Source organism: Oculina patagonica, chromosome 14 (genome assembly GCF_052425735.1).
Source record: "Oculina patagonica isolate OP01 chromosome 14, crgOcupat, whole genome shotgun sequence".
Classification (NCBI taxonomy): domain Eukaryota; kingdom Metazoa; phylum Cnidaria; class Anthozoa; order Scleractinia; family Oculinidae; genus Oculina; species Oculina patagonica.
Genome location: NC_135771.1, coordinates 7,801,759 through 7,828,367, shown reverse-complemented (window position 1 = coordinate 7,828,367; position 26,609 = coordinate 7,801,759). Strand labels below are relative to the sequence as shown.

The 26,609-nt window shown below is 38.4% G+C and overlaps 3 protein-coding genes across 3 annotated transcripts; 1 reads left to right on the top strand and 2 right to left on the bottom strand.

Moving 5' to 3' along the window:
• Window positions 1-3,944: 3,944 nt before the first annotated feature.
• On the bottom strand, window positions 3,945-9,384 carry LOC144637834 (uncharacterized). The gene is made up of 3 exons (XM_078496914.1): window positions 9,351-9,384; window positions 7,655-8,036; window positions 3,945-4,915 (listed from the first exon to the last, which is right to left on the bottom strand). Exons 2-3 carry the CDS (start codon window positions 8,007-8,009, stop codon window positions 4,302-4,304), a joined length of 969 nt encoding a protein of 322 aa, XP_078353040.1. The 5' UTR covers window positions 8,010-8,036; window positions 9,351-9,384; the 3' UTR covers window positions 3,945-4,301.
• Window positions 9,385-11,416: 2,032 nt separating this feature from the next.
• Window positions 11,417-14,861, top strand: LOC144637792 (uncharacterized). The gene is made up of 3 exons (XM_078496873.1): window positions 11,417-11,450; window positions 12,682-13,063; window positions 13,804-14,861. The coding sequence occupies exons 2-3, from the start codon at window positions 12,709-12,711 to the stop codon at window positions 14,415-14,417; spliced, it is 969 nt and encodes a 322-aa protein (XP_078352999.1). The 5' UTR covers window positions 11,417-11,450; window positions 12,682-12,708; the 3' UTR covers window positions 14,418-14,861.
• A 2,087-nt stretch (window positions 14,862-16,948) lies between these two features.
• On the bottom strand, window positions 16,949-26,051 carry LOC144638421 (ras-related protein Rap1-like). The gene is made up of 7 exons (XM_078497619.1): window positions 25,857-26,051; window positions 23,153-23,304; window positions 22,799-22,817; window positions 20,641-20,660; window positions 19,860-20,087; window positions 18,971-19,066; window positions 16,949-17,536 (listed from the first exon to the last, which is right to left on the bottom strand). Exons 2-7 carry the CDS (start codon window positions 23,234-23,236, stop codon window positions 17,402-17,404), a joined length of 582 nt encoding a protein of 193 aa, XP_078353745.1. The 5' UTR covers window positions 23,237-23,304; window positions 25,857-26,051; the 3' UTR covers window positions 16,949-17,401.
• Window positions 26,052-26,609: the final 558 nt, after the last annotated feature.

The window sequence follows — 26,609 nt, the reverse complement described above, 5'->3', positions numbered from 1 at the left end:
TATGGTTAAGCCACCTGTTGTTTTTAGCGCATTAGTAAACTTGATGTGAACCTCTATAAAGACTTTTAGCTATAATGGATATCTGTTGTAAATAAGATTTTTAGTAGAAATAATGGTTAACTATCCAATGGCCAGAACCAATGCGGAATATCAGTTGACACTCGCTAATATTTCGAACGCTTGTTAGTTTTAGTTTTCCACCTGTTGTTTTAGTCGCCTACGCCCTTCACTTCAGTAAACAGAGCTATGATCTCATTGTTTGGTTTAAAACTTCGTACGCTTCGCTTAGTTTCGACCTAGCCCAAATCTGCCTTCTTTTCGAGCTCATTAGCTATTCGCCGTTATAACCAATCCGCTAGCTTAAAACTTCTTCAATTATTACTTAAGTTTTTCTGAGGTAACCACCGTTACCTTCCATTGGTTCTGAGCCTGGAATTTCCATCATAGAAGTGATAGCTTTAACTAAAATTAGCGTTGATGCAAGTTCTGTGATAATCCCTTGTAAAATAACTAATAAATAGAGTTGATTAACTGTAAACCGTCAGAGTTAGAGAGAAAGAATTGTAAAACCAGAGACTAGTGTATTACATTAAAGAAGATCCAGCAAATTCTTGATGTCATGACCTAACTTTGAGTGTTGGAGTAGAGTCGCTAGTTCCCCCAACAAAACTCACTTCAACAAGGGAATCAAACTACTATACGATGAAACTGCAATCCACAGGCGCGTCGTTTTCTTTAGATATTTCCTCATTTTCTCGTTAGCATGTTTTTGACTGTATTTATAGCCTCCAAAACTTCATCCCCAAATATTTCGAAAACGCTCTCATAGAATTTGTTCAAACTTTGCCAACATTGAGGCGACTATGTGTGGTGCAAGCTTCTTTGAGCGATTTTCGAAAAAAATTTCTGGTGCTGAAGAATACGAGCTAAAGTAAAAAACGCAATGACGTCATTTCGTTGCTATGGCAACTCCGTTGTCAATATATAACACTGGTCATAAAAAAATAGCTGTGGTGATCGTTTTTCGATAGCATTGTTATTGGCGACGTAGTTAATTCTCAAACTTGAACGGTGTTACCCCTAAAAAATCCAGTTGAGCCACCTTAAATGTAATGTCAACAATGTAATTTTTTCTTCAGGAAATAAGCACCTATTAAGAACCTAAATAGCCTAAATTCCTCTTCCTAAATTCCTCTTCTATGTAAGAACCTGTTTAGGGTAACCTGTACAAATCTCTAAACGGTCTTGTACCTACCTATTTGCAATCTATCTTCACTGATAGGAGTAATATAACTCAATACGAACTGAGAGACACCGTGGGCAAACTCGCTGTTCCTTTGCCCCGCACAAACTATCTAAAAAACAGTTTTAGTTACCAAGTTGCGGTGCTTTGGAACAGCTTACCACCCGATTTGATTTGCGGCAAGCACAAAATCTCAATAGTTTTCGAATTGGTTGCCGACATCATCTTTCTTAGTCACCAACTAGCTTTTTACTTTTTATAGCACACGGTATTCATGTAAAGCAGAGTTATTTTAGTATAGACTAGAATTGTTTAGTTATTTGTATTGTATTTATTACCATTAGTATTTTATAATTTTATCTCTGATGAATTTACCGTATTTAAATTAAGTTACTACCTACCTACCTACCTGGACACATTAGGTTCTTACTCGTGGGTTTTTACTAAAAATAAATAAATAAAAAATATATGTTTAAAGTGGTCATGCACTTAGCTCGGCTTCATATCTCAACGAGATAGCTAGTTTACAGGCAAGCCACTGAAACAGAGGAAACAAATATTTTTAAATAAACATAACAAGGTTAAAAATTCCAACTGACAATAGGAAGCAGACCAGTTGGCTACCTTTACTGTAATCTATTTAGTTTCAAATTCGAGATCTTTTCTCACAAGCACCAACACTCCACAGCTATGATTTGTGCCACGTGAATAGAACATCTTACCTTTACATTGTGTCTTCCAAATAGCTTCTACTTCTGTTGTACTGTACGTTTCTTTGTAAACAACAATGTTAGTCTTTTGATTGTTCAGCCAAAGAAAAAGAGGTTTTCTCTTTATAGAAGAACGAATCCTTCCAACATTTAAAGATAGAACTTTAAAATTAACTTTATCCACGATTATCCTTTGTGAATAATCAATACAGAAAAAAAATTGTTGAAACGCCCATGGACTTAAAAACCCACAACTTATTAATATTGAAAAGAAGAACGCACATGTTTAACACCTTCAACTATAGTTAAACATATAAAACAGTAACCAGCGATGAAAACTGTTAATTGCGTAATTATAAGATCTTGCACATATTATGCTAATCTTACAAATAACAGCAATATTTTGGGGCCTTTGATAACTGGCTGCTTTATAGGGGTTCGTACTGTGCCGTGGCCACTCGAGATAAACTAAAGTCAATATCAGGACTCGAGCTCAGGACTCAGCAGGAATTGCGTAACGTTTGCAACCCCATTTCTGCTCATGCGCAACAAAATGTGATGCAGAAGAAACTGAATTACCGGGTAACAACAATTCACCTCAGTGTTGATGGCTAGTGGTGGATATTTACCGAGTGAGATAACATAGCCCGAAAGGATGATTTTTGACTAGTTTTTTCCCCTTCAAAGATTACAATTTCTCGCGCGCGTTGCTCTGAGGTGAAGTGCATTTGTTAAACAACAACAAAGGATATTCCGAGTTTGAGTAGCCAATCAGCGCGCGCCAAAAGCGATATCCACTGTTTTAGTATATACTAATAATGAATATCGTGCAAAATTCACAAATAAATAATAAGTCAAAAAATGAAAGAAAATTCGAAATTATGAATAAGTGAGGTATAACTATTCCGCTTTCACTCCCGATGTAAAGAGAAGAAATAAATTATCCGGTTTTATTTGGTTTATTTGCTTTGCTATCTATAAAAATAGAACAGTCCAGCAGAAATATATTTCTTAGTTAAGTTCTGTAAATTTAGCAAGTTCCTGTTAGTTCACTAGTAGCGTTCACATTTTTTTTCTTGTTTCAATTCTATAACAAGCGTTAAAATGTGTTTGTAACCTGCAAAGCTGTAATTCACCTGTGTGTTTTTGAATGTAATTATTGTTTCAGAACTCGGATTAACTTTACCCAATAGAACTTTCGAAATGTTGTTTGTTTTCAAAAATAGCGTCTTTTGTCAATGATGTCTTTTCCCTTAAGCATGCAATTTCACTACAACAGAAGTATCTAAATAACATTAAAAGACAACGATTTTTTTGAGTTACAAGGATTTCTTTTACTGAGAAAAATCGTGAAAATATCGATGACGTCAAGTATTAATTTGCTGACCAATGTTAGTAATGTTTTAATGGGGAATGAGTCGAAAGTGGACTGACGTCTTCGGATGTTTCACGAAAATCTTTGGCAGACTTCGTTAATCTTCGGAAATGTTGGTATAGCCTTAGGACAACACTCGGACAATCTTCGGTCTAGAAATTGCTCAAAATGCAACAAGTTGCTCGAAAGGAAAAAAGTTGCTTAAGTGTTAGTCCCGCTTAAAACGGTCCTCTCGACTTTGCGCCAAAAAATAGTTTTCTGTTATTTTTTTGCCTGTGAAAAGGGTTTGGTCCAACATTTTTAAAAGCAATGTTTTTTCTAGTTCTTTATTTTCGCTTTGCTACAGGCCAAAATTCAATTTTGGCCGACCAGGGGTCGCCGACGGTAGTCGAAGGGCAAAATCTCGACCATTTTTTGAAGCGTGCTTTCTCCACAAAAATGCACTTCACGGAGTATCATTTGGCACAAATTCTAAGACACCTTTATTTAGTTCAATGACGAAAAGATGAAAATTATTCGAAAATTCTAAGCATGCCAGCGCTTCTGAAAGACATCATACTCTGAAGTCTTTATTCACACGTTAAAATTAAGGTAAATACAAGAAATAACACTTGATATTTGATATTTTTTAATGATGAATAAATTTCTTATTGGCAATTAACAATGCCTTGTCATACTATAATTAAGGTTAATACCCTGTGACAAAGTGTCCTCGTCCAAGTATGTCACAATACTCAACTGTAACATGTAACATTAACTGTAACAACTGTAAATGTAACTAACATGAAATGTAAGAAATGAAAAACATTGTCTTGTGATCCGCAATACAAACTCAAAGATGAATGGGATAAGAGCAAACATTCAATGCTGTCCTTTTTCATCTTTTATCAAAAATAATATCTTATGTCCCTTGTGGATGTGGCAATTGCATCCACATTTCTTCCCTTCTGGAAAGAGTAACTTGAGCTACCATCTAGTCTGACTTTTGCCTTCCAGTGAACTTCCATCTTGAGGGGCAATTCCTCTCTTTAAACCCTTGATAAAAAGACCCATTCATGAGTAGCCCCTCCTCATCACGACTCATAGACACACTAAGCGATCCTTTGTACCATTTACCACACACTTTCTGCTCTGTCCTGAAGTGCATTGTCTTCTCACATAAGTTGTCCTTCTTTGAGTCTTTAAATCCTAAAATGTCTCCTCCACTGCAACAATCGTCCAGCAATAATTCTCCCCCAGCCGGAAACAAGTCTAATGTCATTTCACCTTTCTCCCCTGCACTCTCTGCTGGTTCTGTAACAGTTAAGTTCCAAGACCCTTGAGCTTGTTCATTCAGTTGTTTCAAAAGGTTCAACTTCTGTTCTTCTCTTTTTTGTTTTTCATTGGACTTCTTCAAGGCAGCATCAGGATCAGTGTTGAACAGCTTCGCAAGCCCTGGATTCAACTCGGCAAACTTTTTTCTGGGCAGCATTGCAACGTTCTTCACTTTATTTGTGGTGTTTAACACTGATTTGTTTTTGTCAGCAAGGAGAACTACCAACTGCTGAAGTTGATCCAAATCACACTTTTTAGCCAACCCTGCAACACCTGATGAAAGAAAGAAAGAAATCCTACTGTTTATTTAAGCCATGAACAGAGATAAACTAACATTCGAGTTGGGAACCGAGTTAGGCACCCAGTTAGGACCAGGTTAGTAAAGGACAGGGGAGTGTATCCGATGTAATCCGAAAACTCCTGATGTCTAACCGAAGATTTCCAAAGTTTACCCGAGGTAATCCAGAGGCTCCGAAGACTTCCAAAGCTTACCGAAGAGTATTGTATTACTCGTACAAGGATACTTTGAACAACAATTGAATTATTTACATATAAAAAAGTTGAATCACATCCTACGACTCCTACGTCCGTGACATTTGTACTTTTGCTGTTCTATGTTAAATTCGGTCTTTCGACCTTATTTGCTTCTGACTTCTTTCTGAGAGGCACTGTTTTACTTGGAGGCACATGTATTGAATAGAGCAGTAAGATTGCGGCCAAGGAAGTCTCTAGAGGTCATTAGTCCTCACTGCATGGTTACCCGTTTATGGAGTTCAATGACACCTCTAAATCTTTAACTGGTAGCATAAATCCTGTTTATTAGTAGGGGTTTGCAGAACGAACATGTGCTATACTGCAAAAACATTTCCACGCTAAAACAATCCATAGAGTGCTCAAAAAACGAGAAAAATGCCGTCTAAGAAACACACTCAAGCTTCCAATGTAAGAAGATTGAAAAGAACACAATGCCATTGGCTAGCTGTGATAGCCAATAGAAACCAGACGTTTTTATGCGTCCCTGAAGCAGCAGCAGAATGTCTAACATTCTCGCACACGAACGAGTTGTGTTACCAACTAAAAAGAACCAAATACCGGCAACTGATGAGATTCACATGAAGGATCAAAACCATGGTCTTGCCTGAACTAAACCATATAGTGGCATATACAAAACGCAAAACAGTCAACAGACTTGCGCGTGAAAGATTTCAAATCAATATTAGAATCATGTGGTGCCAACATAACGCAACGAACAAAGGAGGTATAAATCCTAAACAAAGAGCTTAAAATAAAGAGCGCTCGATCAAAATAATGCAAGAAGCATAACCTTTACAACACAGAATGTCTCTCTGAAACCAACTTGCAGCTTTTTCATAGCAAAGCTGGAACAGTCTCTGGTGAAGCCGGACAAAGATAAAAAAATCTGTGACAAGACACCTTTATTTACCACGAGCACTCTATGATTTGTTTTAGCGTGGAGATGTTTTTGCAGTATAGCATATGTTCGTTTTGCAACATCCTACTAAAAGAACTGGATTGATGCTAGGAGTTGTGTGCATATTGTTGGTGTCGACATCAAGTCAAGGTGATATAAAAAAAATTCAAATATTGACTAGAACATCAATGTTTGTTTGAACATTACAAAATTGCATTTTTAAACTTCAGGTGCTGACCAGAAGACTGCAGGCTCAGGTCACGTGCAGTATCAAAAACTTATCAAAAGTGCGATATTTTTTCAAAGTATCGATACTTTTCAAAATATCGGTACACATATCAAATATTTGGTATCGAATATCGGCCCATCATTAGGTATCAAAGTCTTCTGGTCAACTTGAAAAAACGTCAAAAGTCTTCGGAAAAATTCAGTTCCTAACTCGGTTCCTAAGTTGAAAGATGAGTTCCCTCCCATGTACAAGCCATTTTAGAAAGGAGAGAAATGGGTAGCATACATAGTCTTTTCAGTAGCAATGATTTTTTTATTTGCGAAAGAGGCTTTTTCGGTTGGCTTGCAGCATGTTTAAATATTAACTAGAGGTAACCACAGGTTAGAAAGTGCGGGCCTTGACGCACTTAGACAAGGTACTGGTAGGCAGTGCCGATAATTATAAATAAACGACTGAACAAGGAGGACTGAAATGATCAAATGGACAATAGACAATTATTTTGAGTAACGCGTCACGCAAGGATTTTTCGCACGCGGTGCAGTGTGAATTTAGATGTGATTTTTCTCAGTCGGTAAACTCGCTATGTTGTCAGTGTTATAACAAATTTCTCGACAATAACCGTTGTTGGAATCATTAGCTTGACTGTGGTTTATCTGTGATACAATCACAGCAAATGTTCTCAAAAGCAACACATAACACCTTCAATGTCACAGAAGGTTTACAAGCTGTTTTTAAAATATCGCTCTTGGAGAACAGATTTTTCTCTTCCGGTGTTACGACAAACTGTCGTGATTAACACATTTTCGCATTCCGATCGTGCTTAGTGGAAGAACAAAAATTTTCAACTTCCGGTTCGGTTCTGGTTTATAAACGTGGCGCGCACGCGTAAAACGCAATCCGCTGGTCACTGTCAAGATTAGGGCCTCTCTTGGGCCCGCAAAAAGGTTCTTTAAACCCCCGACAGAACCAGAAACAAAGAATTAAAAATAATAGTGACAGAGCATGAATAATCCTTTTGCTATTTTTCACTTATAAAATCAGTGCAGCAGTTGCAAATATTAAACTCAAAATCTTTGCTGTTCACCTTATGTTAGAGTCATTCTTACTCCATTTTTCAATGTTACAAAACAACTGATGTCACTTTTAAGGTTCTAATTATGATTAATAGTATTGCAATGAACTTATGAACTTATACAACAGATTTTACATTCGAGTAAATTAACCCTTTTAAGCAAACTCAATCATTGTTGATTACATGTACTTTAGATCTTGAAAATGGAATAAGAATGACTGAAAAGTCAGATGAGCAGTGACCCAAGAATTGTTTGATTTTAAAAAAAAATCCCCTTACCCGTCAAGTCAGCAACATCTTGGTTGAGAGAGTTGGGGTTCTCCTTAATAAGTTTAGATTTCTTTGCTTCATATTCCTTCTCCTGGTCAACTTTTTTTTCTTCATTGAGTTGGCGCTTCCTGTTTTTCTGCTCACGACTTGCAACTTTTGCCTCAAATCCCTCCACACCATATTTAGTCTCGGCCAGGCGCTTCAGGTCCTTTGGGTCAAAGTACTTGGTTGGTCTTCCCATTCCAAATCTGTGCCATGGTGGGATGCGATATTCAAGAACAGACAACTCATCTGTTGTGAGAAAATAATCTTTTTTGGCTTCAGCAGATGTAGGCCAGTTAAACATGAAGTTTCCATTATCCATTGTTGAATTGAAGGAGTTACTGTTTCCCTAAGTATTAATAAACACAACCAAAATAACTGTATTGTTCATGTGCATTTTAGGAAAGCATCAATTGATGATAAAGGTGCTGTCCACATGTTTCCGCATATTTTTGAAAATGGAGATCTTTTTCTCTGTATTTTATAAACTATACATCCACACGTAGCGTATTTAAATTGTATTTGCCTCCATACTGGAGAGCACATTCCAAAACCTCCTTATTCAATACCTGAAAAAGCCGGAAACGTGTGGACGGAAGGCGTAGGGGGGAGGGGGGAAACTCTGTTTTCAAATATCTGAATACATGTGGACGGCACCTTAGAGCCTGTGCTGTGTTTAGGCTTTAAGATTTCAAGTGGAAATGGACTATATTGCATTAGGCTTCAAGGCCGGCTGAATGTGCAAACTTTTTCCAACATTTGCCCATTTTTCAATGTTCAACCTTAAGATACTTTTTTAAGAAAGCTAGCTTTTTTCAAAATAAATTCCAAATCTGTGCTTTTCAGTCATACTGTTATCTGACCTTCCCTAAACCATGCTGCTTCTGCCTGGCCGAGGTATACAAAGTCCCAGAACCACAGCAAATAAATCCAACTCCCCCTTCAGGGCAATGTTAGCTTTACAAGTCCCATAATAAGAATTCAGCCATTAGTCAGTAAAGACTGTTTCAGAGAGGAAGGAACGACCCAAGACAGAAAACTTGAGGCGAGTGGGCAAACACCCGCTCTTTAGAGGGACCGTATCGATCGTATTACATTGCTTGAACACGAGTTTCTAGTTCATGTTAGCCGCTTTGTTCACTTTCGTGGGCTTTCAATCGCACAATGCCGCCCAAAAAGCCTCGAAGAGAAATACTGAACGCCCAGGCTGCCATTCAACTAAAGCCAAACCTGGTTTTGGTGCAATCAATGTCGAAGTTTTGTTGTGGCCCCGAACGAAGATCACTCACACTAGTGGAGTAGAGTGTACTGTAGCTGTTCACAGACAAAAATCTACGTGTCATTCGAAGCAATACATTCCCGAATCCCTTCATCCTCAAAACATCCTGCCTTTCAGCAATCGGAGGTCTATTCAAATTATTGTGTGCCTTTTCAGAAGGCTAGTTGAATAGGTTATATGATCCTACATCGAAACCAAACAAACAAGCATGGCTTCGCCTTCAGCACTTCACACCAAAGCTTTTTTCTTGCTTATTTCGAGCCTTTAACAAGTGAAATTTGAACTAGTAAAACATGGAGTACTTATTTCTAACCCTACACTCTCAAAATGATGCTGTCTAGGCTTATTTAAGAAGAAAAGCTACTTTTTGTCGCTCTCACTTACCGACTCCGATGGACTCTCTTTGCAGTGAAGACCGAAGTGCGAAAAAGGCGCCAAAACGTGACGTCACTTTGTGGTCACATGATTAGACCACAGGCAACCCACAATAAAACCATTTGATTTTTTTTAGGGAGGGTGTTTTTTTTTCACTCGATACGTTTTTAAGTTTTTTTCAAGGTCAGGTTAGCTGCGCGATTTTTTTTAGCCAATGTGGCTGTGCTCGACATTTTCTTAAATAAGATTCAGCCCTGGCACTATATGGAAATTTTAGTATTTCCAGTATTATATAACCTGGGGCTCATAAATAGGTGCGTTCCTCTGTAGTAATAGCTAGGAGTATGGTGTAGGCATAAATAGATTGTGCTCGGTAACTTTTGAGCAACTTTTAGCGTTTTGAGCAACTTTTTGTAGTACCAACAACCTAGGGCAACTTTTGCCTTCCTTGGCAACTTTTGAGCAACAAATTGATAAAAAACCGATCCAAACCATAAAAGGTCGTTTCATTTCGAATCTTTTTTATTTTTATTTTTTATTTTTTTTATTTCTTATCTATCATTGAAGTTATGTTGAGTTTAAAGAGTATATTGATTACAACAAAGTGTTTATATTTATCATATAACAATGGCTTTTTGGCCTCTTTTAATGACTGTAAGAATATTTAATGAAAATGTTTAAATGGCTACAAACAAACAAACACGTTTTGAGTATTTATCTAAAACAAAACGACTTTAGAGCAAGCAACTTTTCTAAATATTGGTGGCAACTTTTTGATATTTGAGCAACTTTAGAGCAACTTTTGGGTATATTGTGAAGCAACTTTTCCTGAATTTACTATCACAATTTATTCATACCTAGTATGGTGGCCGAGGACTGCCACTGCCTATTCAGCACATTTTTTCTTCTTTTTTATTATTAAGAAAATTAAATGTAAAACGAAATGAAAATAACATTAAAATAAAATATAAATACATTAACCCTTAATATGCTGAAATCAGTTACTCCAAAAAACACGTTACATTTACGTTACATTAAATTACATTTAATTTTCTTAATAAAAAAAAAGAAGAAATGCGTTGAAAACTCAGTGGCAATCCTCGGCCACCATACTCCTATTACAGAGGAGGCCCCATATAGGGGGTCCGAGTTTCCCGTATCCCATTAATTTTTGGCCTAAATATCCCGTATCCCATTAATCCCTGAAAAACTTTGAAGTTCGATATCCCACAATCTCTTTTCTTAATATCCCGTATCCCTATAATTTTTCCCCAAATATCGGCCCGAATCCCTAAAACCCCTAATGGAGGGGGGAGGGACAGGAGAGTAAATCTCCCTCCTCCCTACTTTTTGCGCTATTTTCTCCCTCCTCCCTACTTTCTTGGGCCAATTTCTCCCTCCTCCCTATTTTTTTCAGCCAAAAATTCTCCCTCCTCTCTATTTTTTGCCAAAAATTCTCCCTCCTCCCTAATTTTTTTGGCCAATTCTCCCTCCTCCCTATTCTAGCTTATCCTGTACCTCCCTAATGGGGACCTATTTATGGGGCCCTGTTATCAGGTTATATAATACTGGAAATACTAAAATTTCGATATAGTGCCAGGGCTGAATATTATTTATGAAAATGTTGAGCACAGCCACATTGGCAGGAAAAAATCGCGCAGCTAACCTGACCTTGAAAAAAAAACGTATCGAGCGAAAAAAAAGTAAACAAACAAAATGCACTGGGCCGCGAACAAAATGCTGCTAGTGTACGCAGCATCTATGAGAGGCCTAATCAGCCAACAAATGAAAAACATGAAACGTGAAACTGAAATGCTGATCGGCAGAGACATGATAGAGACCAATCCAAGAGTCAAGAATGCATAACTGTAGACAGCTGTTTCGGACTCTTTAGTCCTCGTCAGTACAGTGTAACAGAGAACAGAATGTGCAGCCAACGCGAGTCAACTAAAAAAGAGAGAACAGCCAACGCGACAGTGACGCGAGTCAACTAAAAAAAAACAGCCTTTGTCGGGCCTGTGGTCTAATCATGTGACCACAAAGTGACGTCACGTTTTGGCGCCTTTTTCGCACTTCGGTCTTCACTGCAAAGAGATTTCATCGAAGTCGGTAAGTGAGAGCGACAAAAAGCAACTTTTTTTTCTTAAATAAGCCTAGAAAGCATCATTTTGAGAGTGTAGGGTTAGAAATAAGTACTCCATGTTTTACTAGTTCAAATTTCACTTGTTAAAGGCTCGAAATAAGCAAGAAAAAAGCTTTGGTGTGAAGTGCTGAAGGCGAAGCCATGTTTGTTTGTTTGGTTTCGATGTAGGATCATATAACCTATTCAACTAGCCTTCTGAAAAGGCACACAATAATTTGAATAGACCTCCGATTGCTGAAAGGCAGGATGTTTTGAGGATGAAGGGATTCGGGAATGTATTGCTTCGAACGACACGTAGATTTTTGTCTGTGAACAGCTACAGTACACTCTACTCCACTAGTGTGAGTGATCTTCGTTCGGGGCCACAACAAAACTTCGACATTGATTGCACCAAAACCATGTTTGGCTTTAGTTGAGTAGCAGCCTGGGCATTCAGTCTTTCTCTTCGAGGCTTTTTGAGCGGCATTGTGCGATTGAAAGCCCAGGAAAGCGAACAAAGCGGCTAACATGAACTACAAACTCGTGTTCAAGCAATGTAATACGATCGATACGGTCCCTCTAAAGAGCGGGTGTTTGCCCACTCGCCTGAAGTTTTCTGTCTTGGGTCGTTCCTTCCTCTCTGAAACAGTCTTTACTGACTAATGGATTAATTCTTATTATGGGACTTGTAAAGCTAACATTGCCCTGAAGGGGGGTTGAATTTATTTGCTGTGGTTCTGGGACTTTGAAAAAAGCTAGCTTTCTTACAAGAGTATCTTAAGGTTGAACATTGAAAAATGGGCAAATGTTGTAAAAAGTTTGCACATTCAGCTGGCTTGAAGCCTAATGCAATATAGTCCATTTCCACTTGAAATCTTAAAGCCTAAACACAGCACAGGCTATAAGGTGCCGTCCACATGTATCCAGATATTTTAAAAAACAGAGTTTTTTCCCTACGTTTGTGCCTTCGGCCCACACATATCCGGCTTTTTCAGGTACTGAATAAGGAGGTTTTTGAATACGCTCTCCAGTATGGAGGCAAATACGATTTAAATACGTATCGTGTGGACGCATAGTTTATACAGAGAAAATAATCTCTGTTTTCAAAAATATTCCGAAAACGTGTGGACAGCACCTTAATCATCAATAAATTATTGATGCTTTCCTAAAATGCACATGAACAGTACAGTTATTTTGGTTGTGTTTATTAATACTTAGGGAAACAGTAACTCCTTCAATTCAACAATGGATAATGGAAACTTCATGTTTAACTGGCCTACATCTGCTGAAGCCAAAAAAGATTATTTTCTCACAACAGATGAGTTGTCTGTTCTTGAGTATCGCATCCCACCATGGCACAGATTTGGAATGGGAAGACCAACCAAGTACTTTGACCCAAAGGACCTGAAGCGCCTGGCCGAGACTAAATATGGTGTGGAGGGATTTGAGGCAAAAGTTGCAAGTCGTGAGCAGAAAAACAGGAAGCGCCAACTCAATGAAGAAAAAAAGGTTGACCAGGAGAAGGAATATGAAGCAAAGAAATCCAAACTTATTAAGGAGAACCCCAACTCTCTCAACCAAGATGTTGCTGATTTGACGGGTAAGGGGATTTTCTTTTAAAAATCAAACAATTCTTGGATGCTCATCTGACTTTTCAGTCATTCTTATTCCATTTTCGAGACCTCTTACTCCCGCTACCCACCCCCTTTCTGTAGTGGTCCCCTCTTCTTTGTCCCATATCAATTGCGAAATATGAAACATTGCGAAATTTTACTCGTTTTCTCCTGGTTCCCTCCACCTTAAGAATCCTGCTCTCTGCCCTCTCTTCTCCCGCCTCCTGCCCCTTTTCTTCCGGTCTCCCACCCCCCTGTCCCCCTCCACTTAAAAGGGTTTACTTGAATGTAAAATATGTTGTATAAGTTCATATATTATCTCTTCCTCTCATTGTAATACTATTAATCATAATAAGAATCTTTAAAGTGACATCAGTTGTTTTGTAACATTAAAAAATGGAGTAAGAATGCCTCTAAAACATAAGGTGAACAGCAAAGATTTTGAGTTTAACATTTGCAACTGCAGCACAGATTGTATAAGTGAAAAATAGCTTAAGGATTGTTCATGCTCTGTCACTATTATTTTTAATTCTTTGTTTCTTGCTCTGTCAGGGGTTTTAAGAACCTTTTTTACTTAAACATGCTGCAAGCCAACCGAAAAAGCCCCTTTCGCAAAAAAAAAACACTGCTACTGAAAAGACAATGTATGCTACACATTTCTCTCCTTTCTAAGAAGGGTTGTTCATGGCTTAAATAAACAGTAGGATTTCTTTCTTTCTTTCATCAGGTGTTGCAGGGTTGGCTAAAAAGTGTGATTTGGATCAACTTCAGCAGTTGGTAGTTCTCCTTGCTGACAAAAACAAATCAGTGTTAAACACCACAAATGAAGTGAAGAACGTTGCAATGCTGCCCAGAAAAAAGTTTGCCGAGTTGAATCCAGGGCTTGCAAAGCTGTTCAACACTGATCCTGATGCTGCCTTGAAGAAGTCCAATGAAAAACAAAAAAGAGAAGAACAGAAGTTGAACCTTTTGAAACAACTGAATGAACAAGCTCAAGGGTCTTGGAACTTAACTGTTACAGAACCAGCAGAGAGTGCAGGGGAGAAAGGTGAAATGACATTAGACTTGTTTCCGGCTGGGGGAGAATTATTGCTGGACGATTGTTGCAGTGGAGGAGACATTTTAGAATTTAAGGATCCAAAGAAGGACAACTTATGTGAGAAGACAATGCACTTCAAAACAGAGCAGAAAGTGTGTGGTAAATGGTACAAAGGATCGCTTAGTGTGTCTATGAGTCGTGATGAGGAGGGGCTACTCATGAATGGGTCTTTTTATCAAGGGTTTAAAGAGAGGAATTGCCCCTCAAGATGGAAGTTCACTGGAAGGCAAAAGTCAGACTAGATGGTAGCTCAAGTTACTCTTTCCAGAAGGGAAGAAATGTGGATGAAATTGCCACATCCACAAGGGACATAAGATATTATTTTTGATAAAAGATGAAAAAGGACTGCATTGAATGTTTGCTCTTATCCCATTCATCTTTGTATTGCGGATCTCAAGACAAGGTTTTCATTCCTTACATTTTAATGTTACAGTTACAGTTAATGTTACAGTTGAGTATTGTGACATACTCAGATGAGGACACTTTGTCACAGGGCGTTTACCTTTTATTATAGTATGACAAGGCATTGCTTATTGCAAATTAGAAATTTATTCATCATTAAAAAATATCAAATGACAAATGTTTGCCTTCTCTTACTACATATAGTTGCTCATTTTCAACTTGTTGAAACGCCTGAACCCCAATCTCATAACTAATTAATATTGAAAAAGTAGAATGCGCAAAAAATAGTACATTTTTAACACCTACAACTACAGTTAAACAAATAAAGCCAGCGATGGAAACTGTCAATTGCGCTATTAATGGTTAAGATCTTGCACGTATTATGCTAATTTTAAAGACACTTAACTGGCAATATTTTTGGGCCTTTGATAACTGGCCGCTTTATAGGGGGCCGCTTATAGAGGTTCGACTGTACCATGGTCACTCAGCAGGAATGTGTAACGTTTGCAACCCCATTTCTGCTCATGCTCAACAAAATACATGTATGATGCAGAAGAAACTGAATAAAAAAGAATATTGTGCAGAATTTACAAATAAATAATAAGTCAAAAAATGTGAGGAATAATTTGGAATAATGAATAAGTGAGGTATAATAATTATACAAGTGAAAGCAGAATAATTATTATTCTGCTTTCACTCACAATACAGTGTTTTTGTTAAGAGAAAAAATATATTAGTGTATCTGGTTTGCTATGCATAAAAGCCACAAAAATGTAAAATTCCAGGAAAAAATATAGTATTTCTTAAATTCCAGTTCTGTAAATTTAGCAAGTACCCGTTCATTAGTAGCGTTAGCTGTTCTTCAGACTTGTTTTGTCTGTAACAAGGGTTAAAATGTGTTTGTAACCTGCATCAAGCTGTAATCCAGCTGTGACTTTTTGAATGTAGTTGTTGTTTCAGAGCTAAGATTAATTTTAACCAGTATAAAAAGGGTTTCGTCTTTCCTGTAAAATGAAATGGCACGCAATGCATGCAGAAGCAATGACGTTTTATAAGGGAGCCATAAATAATTTCCAGTAAAATTTGTCAAAAAATTAACGTAAATAAAAAAAGCTGACAACTTGTGCGTGAAATAACTTATCCAACTGCAGCGTACATTTTTTGACAATGAAGCAATGATTGTGAAGATCTGTTGGAATTCAAATTAATGTGGTAGAGTAGTTATGGAGTTGCAAATAATTCATTTTCTTCATAGATTTGCTCAATTGAACAACAGTAATATTTATTTCTTTTAAATTTCCAGTTGTTGCTTCAACAAAGGTTGCATATTGTAGGGTAAAGGGAAGCCTTGAGCCAAGTGGCCCATACTAGCCAGAGCTTATCCCGGTTTCCGTAGCATTAAGCGGTTAGGAATATTTCTACTCCCCCCCCTGAATGGGATGCTATTCCATCGCAGGAACCCCTCTCCCAGCATTTATATGTCGCCGGTACCCATTTATACACCTGGGTGGAGAAAGGCACTATGAGAGTAAAGTGTCTTGCCCAAGAACACAACAAAATGACCCCGGTCAGGCCTCGAACCCGGACCGCTTGATCCGGAGTCAGCGCACTAACCATTAGGCCACCGTGCCTCCCATATTGTAGTGTGACATCCACTAAATAACAAAAGATACACGCTGGCCGTATATTACTTAACAATTAGACTACGAGCCTGAGTTTTCTATGAGCGAATAGTCAACGAGGTGCAGCCGAGTTAACTATCGCTCATAGAAAATGAGGGGGAGTAGTCTAATTGTTTTAGTAGAAACTCTTAAAGGACTGCAGTCCAAAAACCTACAATTTTCCATTTTGTAAGCCAAAAATGAAGAAAAATTAATCTTTATTATGAGCAACGAGCGTGCGATCGTTTTCTATCAGCGAATAGAAAACAGTGGGAAAACCAATCAGATTGGCGGATTTTCAAATGAACATGGTTGAGTTATTACTAAAAGAATTTAGACATTTTCCTCTACTTAATCTTATAGAACTCATTGAATATAATTAGTTTCCTTCGTTTAGGCTTTGTATTGGTCTTTTCTAACTGCACGGGAGTATTTCGCTTTTGTGTTCTACACAGGGATTTCTTACTGACCTAAACTTGATTTCTAGTTTCTCCATTTCCTTCATATCGGTTGATTGAGCCCAGCAGATCCAGTCCACTCGCCCGATGACTTTAAGGTATACATCATCGCTCAAAATGTTGAGAGAAGGGAGAGAGAGTGGGGATTCTCTCATTTAAAATCAACCTGTTACCGTCCATAAGACTCAACTAGGGTATTAGGAGACATTGATACTCTCAAACATTATCTTAAAACACTTTTATACACTGAGCTGTCACGAAAGGCGTTTATTATAGTCGTTTATTATTTCCACATGTCGGTCACATAATGGCCACACATTGGCCGGATATGGGTCACATAATGGCCACACATTGGCCGGTTATTGGTCACCTATTGGCCATGTACGGGACACTTACTACTTGAAGTACAAAGTTACGTCGTGATGTCTTATGCCCCCTTTTTTTTGCTGAATTACACAACATAAATAAGAGCAACAAATGTCCCATTTAAACTTCCACCTGTTACCCAAGGATGCACCAAAAATTGACACTAAAATTGAAAATCCTAGGAGTAAACTTTTAAGGTGGTCACTGCCCTTTAGAGACCTGTAGAAAGCCGAGCTCGAAAACTGTAATGTGAAAGTATGTTCTTCCCGGCAATGTGTTCAATATCAAAAGCGTATTTGTTAAACTGCAAAAGTTTATAATTATATTTATCTACTAATCCTAGAGTAAAACGCATTTTTCTGGTTTCGGCGGTTTGCTGTGATTTTTCGGTGCTGTTCTTTCTAGCAACGCTGGTTGAATTCGTTGAATCTGCTGCATCATAAGCTGAAATGATTCCTCAACATTCAGGCCAGTCTGGAAAGGATAAAAAGAAAAAAGGGTCACGTCTGTATACAAGCCTAGGTAGCTTACCAGGCTTAGCGCATAGCTGCTGAATCCCACAACTAGGAGTATTGCTACTCCTCCTGGATGGGATGCTGGTCTCTTGCAGATACCCTTACCCCACCGACCCCCCTCACCCTGCAGTAGGTTGCGCAGTTGCCAAGCTGTAACCGGTTTGAACCGGTATGGATATCTTTTGAGAGTACTTGTGGTGTAGTAGAATCCCGATTTCTCAAACCTTTGGATTTCAGTTTCTCAAAACTCCCGATTTCTTGAAGCAATTTTCGTTTCCCTTGGTAAGTACTATGTAATTTACCCCCCATTTCCCAAAGCAATATCTGTTTCCCCTGGAGGTTCAAGAAATCAGGATTCTACTGTAATTATTAGTAATGGAGGTCTTGGTTATTAAGGCTGTGCATCTGTGCCCATCAAAATACCACAAAATTTTGAGGGAGTTTGGGTTTACATTTTTACAAACGCCTGGGCTAATGCAGTGCATTTGGAGGGGGTTCTTGACCACATTTTAAAACTCCTTGATAATGATGCTGACCTACTAACCGTGACTGGACAGATTGTATTCTTGCTTTATCTCAAAATAATGGCCATGGTTTTCTCTGCACAACAACTACCTCCCCCTATAATAGGCCCGCAATGTGTGCATAGAACTGCATAGCACTCTAGACACATTTGCATGCCTGTGGCACTTTGTCTTTTGCCTGGCATGGACTGTGGCAGAGCATAGTTAATAGAAAGGAATGGTCATGGTTCTGAGCAACTTTAAAAGGAACCAAAGATGCCAAGATTGCTGTCAGAAAAGTCCATGACAGTTCACAATCTTTTATTTTGTCATAATTATGTGCTCTTTCAGCAACTGTCACATTTCTATTAGTTACCGTAATGATTCGATTTAGCGCCCGGGGCGCTTATTTACTTTTGGCACCTCAAGGGAGAGCACTTATTCGAGACAGGGCGCTTATTTACTTTTTCGAAAAACAACCAAATGTTCAAAACAAAACTTTAATAAACATTAGCAAATTGTTGAAAGTTCAGCTACTTTTAAAAGAATTGTTCATTTAAGCAGTAAATATATACATGTACGGTACAGTTCGACGCCAATGACTTCAGTAGGGGCATTTATCCGCAATAGGGGCGCTTATTAGAATAGGGGCACCTATAAGAATGGGGGCGCTTATTGGAATAGGGGCACTTATTTACAAATACACATTCGAAGGGGGGCGCTTATTCGGAAGGAGGGCGCTAAATCAAATCATTACGGTAGTTGCTTGTACAAATATCAAAACCTATTGCAGATTGTGCATAGTCAAAGGCAGAAAACTGAACAGACTCAAAAGCATTTTGCCAGGCCTTACCCTTTTCCCCCTATTAACTACAAGCGGAGGCACAAACCTTTGCTGATGTCTCAATTAATGGAATGTTGACATCAGAAGAATTACAATATTCCAGCACCTCCTCTTTGTTTACTTCTCGTTCACCCTCTAAATCCTGCAACAACATCATTGTACAGGTTATGTGGCAGTCACAGGGTCAAATCCCGTAAAAGTCCTATTATACTTTTTAAGGCTTCCTTGAAATTGATTAACTTAATTGATTATCCACAGTTTACATCATATCACTAGTGACTCATCAATTTCCAATTTTATCACTTTCCCAGGAAAATATATTTGTCTTGTGTCAGAAGTAAGTTTGATTTAAACAGATCAACTTAGATTGTAAAGGGCATGTCACATGCACCGGTTGTAAGCTATCAACTTATAAGGGGAATTTCAAGATCAACCTAGTTCCCAGGGTCTCTCTCCCCACCCCAAGAGCGGGGGCGGGGAGAGAAAGACCCTGGGAACGAGGTTGTTACTAGATTTGAGATTTAGAGTATTATTCTGGGGGCATGTTTAAAACACAAAATGTCGAAATGACATACAAGGTAAGAGCCAAAGTTATAAGATATAACCATTCCACTGAAATCTGCATCTGTTACATTTATAAGATAAGATAAGATCAGATAAGATAAGATTTTATTAACACTCCTAAATAGGTTTCTCAGTGAACAATACAATACATGAAGTTTAATAAAATATAAAATTTAAAATGTAATTTAAGGTTGCACACGAAGAAAATGCAAATATAAATTCTAGTATTAGAATTTTGGTATCTTTCAGGGGTGAAAAAAGCTTAAGCCGCACCCAGACTGGTTTCCTTTTTATGGGTTCTTTCCAAAATTTCTAACCAAATACTGGAGACCCAGGGGGGGGGGGGGGGAGGACAAACCAATCCAACTTACCAATTTATTGGCCACTAGGACCATAGGAATAGCCGAACTCAGTTGTCGATCTTGGATGATTTTGCTTCTTAGATCCTTGAGCTCGTGCCAACTTGACGTGGAATTTATAGCAAAGAGCACAAGGAATGCATCCCCAGTTGCCACTGACGAGTCACGGAAAGAACTGAACTCTTCTTGTCCAGCAGTATCAACTATCTCCACATCATAAAGTTTACCATTATACTCAATCTAGAACATAAAAAAAGAAAATACAGTTAAGTCAGGTACCAAGGCCCTGGTCCTTTCTAAAGCCCCGGCTAAATGATCAAACATTTTTGTCCAACATTGTGTTTGTTGCACACAACATGAAGTGGCTAAACAAGCAAACAATGTTTTATCAAACATCTACCAAAGTGAGCCCACATAACGCTTTGTGTGTATTACCGCCGAAATTATGGTGCAACATCACATAGATTCGGTTGATTGGTTGCTTTTTCCCGCTTGGGTTTGCTTTGTTTGCAGAGGTTGCTAAACGATCAAACATTTGCGCATGAAGCAAAATGTTGGATGAAAATGCTTGATCTAGATCAAACATGGGAAACCATTTAAATGCAATGTTGAGAGAGGCGGCTAAACGGTCAAACATGCTCTTCGAACATGATGTTGGACGAAAATGTTTGATCGTTTAGCCAACGCTTAAGGCATTAGCTATAACATAGATCATGCAATGTAAATATGGCTGCCGTTAAATTTCAGTTGGTGAGAGATTTAGAGTTAGGGTTCTACTGTATTCTATACATACCTCCTTTCTGTATGTCTCCTCTGATGACCAAACATATGGAAGGAGAAAATAATAAAATGTTAAATTGAGTATAGTTGTCATGCATCAGTTTAACAGAAGGTATAATATTAATACATGTAGAAAGTTCTGTGCACAGCACATTTTGCAAATTTATTTACCATTAACAAAAAACTTCTTCCCTGTAGACTACAGCCTTGTCCTGCGGTGGGGGAGCTTGCCTGCCTCAATGACCTTGAGAGTTATACCGTTGGGGGGTCTCCCCCTAGCAGGTCTAACCTTGGCGGCAGGTCAAACGGTAGAGGCCAGACTAAATGGTTGTCACTGGTCCTCCGGGTTGGGGGTTGGGTGGTGGCTTATCCCCACACCCCGTAAAAATATCTGATTACAGAAACCAAAAAAGAGATTGACAAACTCATCCAAGGGTGCCGTCGGGCCACATGTGGGCTACCCAATGTTAGCTTTCTAAGCTGGAATTCTGGTATCATGCTTATGACAGATGTGGGGCAAAGCTGCAAGGATCCCCGCAACCTGATTAAGAACCGTGGAGTCAGAAAGAAACTGGCTTGGATGGCATTCGTGGGGGCTGCTGTCGCATCGGCGGCAGACTGGGATGGATGGCTCAATTTTCTGGCCGGCCTTATGAGTCCTCATGGGCCCGATGAGGATATATAACAATAAACTTATTTAAAAAAATAATAATAATTTTATTTAAACTGAAGAACAGATCAGCTGGTATAAACCGGTGATCAGTATATAAGTAATAATTAAAATGAAAACTACACAGTCAGCCTTAGTAAAGGAGACCTAACTTTTAGGAAATTGATGTTTGAGGTGTCAATTTTTTTTCACACTTTAGGTGCCAATTTTTTGAATGAAAAATTAAGAAAATTAGAAAATTAAAACCAGCCCTCCCCACTTTCAATGATGGAAAAATGGCATTCTTGATGTTAACACAAATAAATCATCAATTTTTTTTTCTTGGGGGGGGGGGGGGCAGGGGCAGGGGCTTTTTTTCATTTAATTCTGACAAGGATTGTACAGTGGAATTCCATGAATCCAGTCACCAGTCAGCTTCAAAAAAATCTGGTATATTAACAGGGTTGCCGTATTAAAGAGGCTCCCCATAAACAGGGAAATGACTGACTAAGCTTTCATTGGATTAAAAAAATGTAGGGACTGCAGGGAAGGAGCGAAGAGCTGGCTAATGGCTAATTTCACCAGCTGAAAGAGAGCTTATATAACACTGGCTGAAATTTCATGATAAGGAAACAACCAAAGGCTTGGAATAATATTGAAGGTATAAGAACGACCAGAAGAGCCGGCTGGGTTTGGTTTTTGAGCCAGCTTAGTTTATTTTGAGCTTCATTCTATGGCTGTTGGTTGTAAGGCAGGGTTCCAATGTTAAGTTACTAGTTATCCCTCAGTGATACATGTATACCTGCCAACTCTCACGCCTGCGAGTTGAAAACTTCGATCTCACGCCAACTCACGCTTACAAACCAATTTCTCACGCCTAGCTGTTATTACAACCACAAACCACACTTTTTAAAAAAATGTAAACTCAAACCAATGTGAGAAACGAAAACTCCATGTAAAATGAGTAAATGGCCATACTTTCACCGAAATCGCAGAGTTTGACAAAAAAAAAAAGCATTGGGAATGAGGTCGTGTTTGGCAAAACACGTCCACGCACTGGGATCGGGATATGTTCGGAACGTCTTCGGAATATTTCGGACGTCTTCGGAAAACTTTGGATATTGTCGTATCATCTTCGGAAATCCTGGCACTCTCAGGATAAAAATCTCATGCCTTTGACCCAGAAAAAGTTGGCAGGTATATACATGCATGCCAACTTTAATTGTTCACACTGAACCAGGTTAACAACCCTCCAAGTTTATTTTTTTCCTTAGTGGCCATTTGGCCACCAACTGCTCAAGTTTGGTCACCAGTGAAACATTTTACCGGGTAGTTGCTAAATTAAGCTCACGCTATCAATCCTTCTTCTCGATTTTACTCGCCAGGCTGGCGAGTTCGGTTTCAATGAAGTCGCAAGCTCCATAATTTTAGTCGTCATGGCGACTCAAATGGTCTTAACTTGGAGGGTTGGTTAAGCTATACTACCGTGAAATACCAGAGTATATAATTACTGTCTTCTTACCTAATGTGGGGTCATAATACTAGAAAAAGAAATAAAACAAAAATAAAGTTACCATTGAAATTCAAAGTATAAACTAATAAATTGTCAGTAATCTACATGTATGAAATGGGAGAGAAGACAAGTAGGAATGTCGAGTATAACCTGGGGGAAATTGTGAAGTACAGTTGAACCTCTATGTACAGACACCTCTATTAATTCTTGTCACAAAGTCTGAAAATTTTTAGTCACATGACAACAGGTGGTCAAAAATTATTTTTTGTTTATTTGCAACCAAGGTCTAGATGAACCTACACAGTCATAATCTTCTATCAGTTTTTTGGGATAGAACAGAACTTTAATTTAAATAGTACTTACCTCAGTAAACTCATTCTTCAAGTACCGAATGGTTAAAGAGCTTTTACCCACTCCTCCACTTCCAACAACACACAGACGAAACATAACTCTGAGCTACTGTTGCTCGTTTGACACTTTTCCATCCACAACTGTTCACAAAAGGATGCCAAACCCTAAAAAACGACACAAAAGTTGCCTTGTGACCTTTCTTTCAACTGATAAATGCGCGACTCACCTTTTCTTAAGGACGTTCGCGCCAAAATTTTCTACTCAATAGATTTTTTTTAAATTTTTACTGCAGCCAGATAATGAGTAACTTGTGTCAGAAATACAAAAAAAGATGGGGTCACCAACTTTGATTCAGAGATAAGGCGTGTGGAAAACTACCCTGATTTTGAAAAATTGGCGCACGTAATTCAGCAGTGTTCACGAGCCTTGTGGTAAAAAATATTGAAGATGAGTAAACGGATGTAAACGATCTTAATCACATTTTGTAGAAGGGTGTCCAGATCTGTTACGTAAATAAATCCTAGTGTTGGTATCCTTTTTGTAAGACTTAACCCTGGAAAAAGGCATTAAAAACTGTCATACGGCAAAACAAAAAGCTCAAAAAGCAAAATTCAAACATCAGTGGGACAATAAAAACAAACTTCCACTCGATCGATTTTTTTCATTTTTTCGCAAAACGTACAAACTGTAGATATTATTTAACAAAAGTAATCGGTTAAGAAAAAAGTAGGGGTCACCGACAATTTAAGAGAGCAAACTCCAAGCGAAGTGAGCAATACAACCACCCATCCTATATGTGCTTAGAAAGTTTTCTCAGCGTGTGCGCTCAATGTATGGCGTGGCATGACGTTGCGACATGAATTACGTGCGCAGTAAGGATGCGCATAAACAATTAGTGCGAAGTCCTTAATGTATTATATTCCTTCATCAACCTCAGACTCAATAGCCGAGAGCAATTCTAGCTTTGTGGGTGCTCTCCAAACTTCTCAAGTGCACCATAACTTGACAGAGCACAGCTTAACGCATGAACCAATTGCTTTATAACATTGCTGGTGGAAATGTACATCGAAACCCATGGAAAAGTGATGTTCTTAAAACAAATATTAGCCTGAGAAGTGAAGCTTGGAGGGCTAATTTGCTAGTTTTAAGAACATCAAATTTCCAACGGGCAAGTACTATCCGACCAATAGTTCCAAAACAGAAACACTCTATCGTTTTTATTGTTCACAACTAAATTTTTTTCTGCATGTCCATTCAAAAAGGAGAATCGTGAATTATTTTTCACTCTTTAGGGTAAAATACTTAATTGAAAGCCGAAACTGAACAAATGAAACAAAACCAGAAAAGAAATATACTAAATGCAGTGAGTTTGGTGTTTTATTTTTGTCTGTAGGCGCGCTTGTTTACAAAAAAATTTCACGGATGAGTACTATCCATCCAGCATTTTAATTTGTTGGACGGGCACTATGGGCTGATATCTCTCCGCAGTTGAACACTATTATGTCATGTGATCGTGATCAATTTAAACCAATCAGAATCTGAGAAAATTTAGTGGTGAACTATAACTGCTGATATATAGTGTCCTATGCAGATAAACGCTATTGTATCACATGATCAATTTAAACCAATCAGAATTGGAGAAAATTAAGTGGTGAACAATAATGGATCATGGTACGTGCATGCTTACACTGAGTTTTATTGCACGGCTCTGCTAGCTGTTAGAAATGGACTTGTCCCTGAATGGGGGCGGAAAAAAGATCCTTAACGTAAATGGCGGGAAACCTCTAAGCATTACATTACGCACTGATTACATTCCGATTGATTTCGTCCCACTTGACATCACACCTGAAAGACTTCCCCCTCACTCATAAGCAATTGACCTAGGCTTGCAAATTATACAATGTAACTGATTGTACATAAAGCGGTGAAAACTCTCAAGGGAACACACCCTTCATTAATGTTATTCAGTGTTGTCATATTGAATTTCATCTCAATCGAGAACAAACATTTACAGCTCTTCAAAACCACTCAGGAATCAAAGGTGACGGAAATTCGATCAACGAGCACCACATCGTCTTATAAATGTCTAAAGCGCGGAAATATATTTAAATGCAAGACAACTTGCTAAAAGCATGCATGCAAGCATGGATCATGACAAAATTTACACATGTCCACGGCCTGTACTAAGAGTTACAAACTGTTGAATTTCCATCTGCCCCGAAACTGGGACGAAAATTCGATCGCATTACAATTATGGTGTACAAAATATAGCGAAGAAATCAACTGTTCAGCAACCGCAGTGGTTCAGGAAAATGAATCAGTGATTGAGCGTTCGTTTGATATTAGCTTACTTTTGAAGTTATGCAGATCTTTATTCAGCTGAGCCAAGCTCCAGAAAAGAAACCTTAATTTCTAAATATATTTTAAGCAAGGTATCTCTTTTACGAAAATACCAAAGTGGAACAAAGGACATTATAGAGGAAAATTAAAATAATACGATACAAAATTACGGTATCAAAGAATTCATCAAGGAAAGACATCTTTTCAAACCCTGATCGTGTGCAGATAACCCTATAATTTAAAGCAAAAGAATTGCTTTTTCCATTTAGTTAAAAATCATGTTAACTGCGAGCTTCCGTGCACATCTGAAGCTGTTGTTCATTAGCATGTTTGAAAAACAACTTCGATCGAGGGGATGCAAAAAAAGTTCACTTACCACTCCAAAGGTTCGAAGCCCCGCGCTTATTTACAACTTGTAGGAAGTACGGTGCAAGGAGTCGACAAAACCAACCAAAAATGTGAAGAAACGCGACTTAAAGGCTGGAATAACTGCAAATTCCATTCATTAGAATACTCTCAACATCAAAACCAGCCCTCGGTAAATACTCGAAAACAGTCTTGTACAAAAATACATGACGTCATCACCAATCAGAAATGAGCTGTACACGTGCTAAAGTTGTTGTTTGTTTCGCCGTGGATTACAAACGGCGGTCCCGCAAAGAGAATTATTCAAGGCGTGCTCGTTTATATGACAAAAAAACCTACGAAGTCTCACATGCTTTAGATATATTGTACTAATAGTAACATTTCCTCTTAAAATACAAATCACAGATGTCAGTAAATGCTATGTATTTTTCCGTCAATCGACCTTGCAGGCATGTAACAGGTGTTGACCCCATATCTGTTTGACACAGAACGGTCAAAATGGTTTTAAAACGTGACTCGACTATCGTTTGGGTCGCTTGTTTATCAATTGGTTTTCTATTTTGAGGTTCAAACATGTCCACTTACAGAGAAGGACTATCCTGAAGGAATATTTAAGGCATTTAAGAGATTTTTGCGGTTAAGGGATCGCGCGTGGGTGGCTCGCGCCTCGCGCTTATTTGTCACGTTTCGCTCGGTAACGCGGAAATCTCGTGAAATCTCGTTCCTGCCGGTTATAGCCCCACTCCCATTTATAGGCCCACCC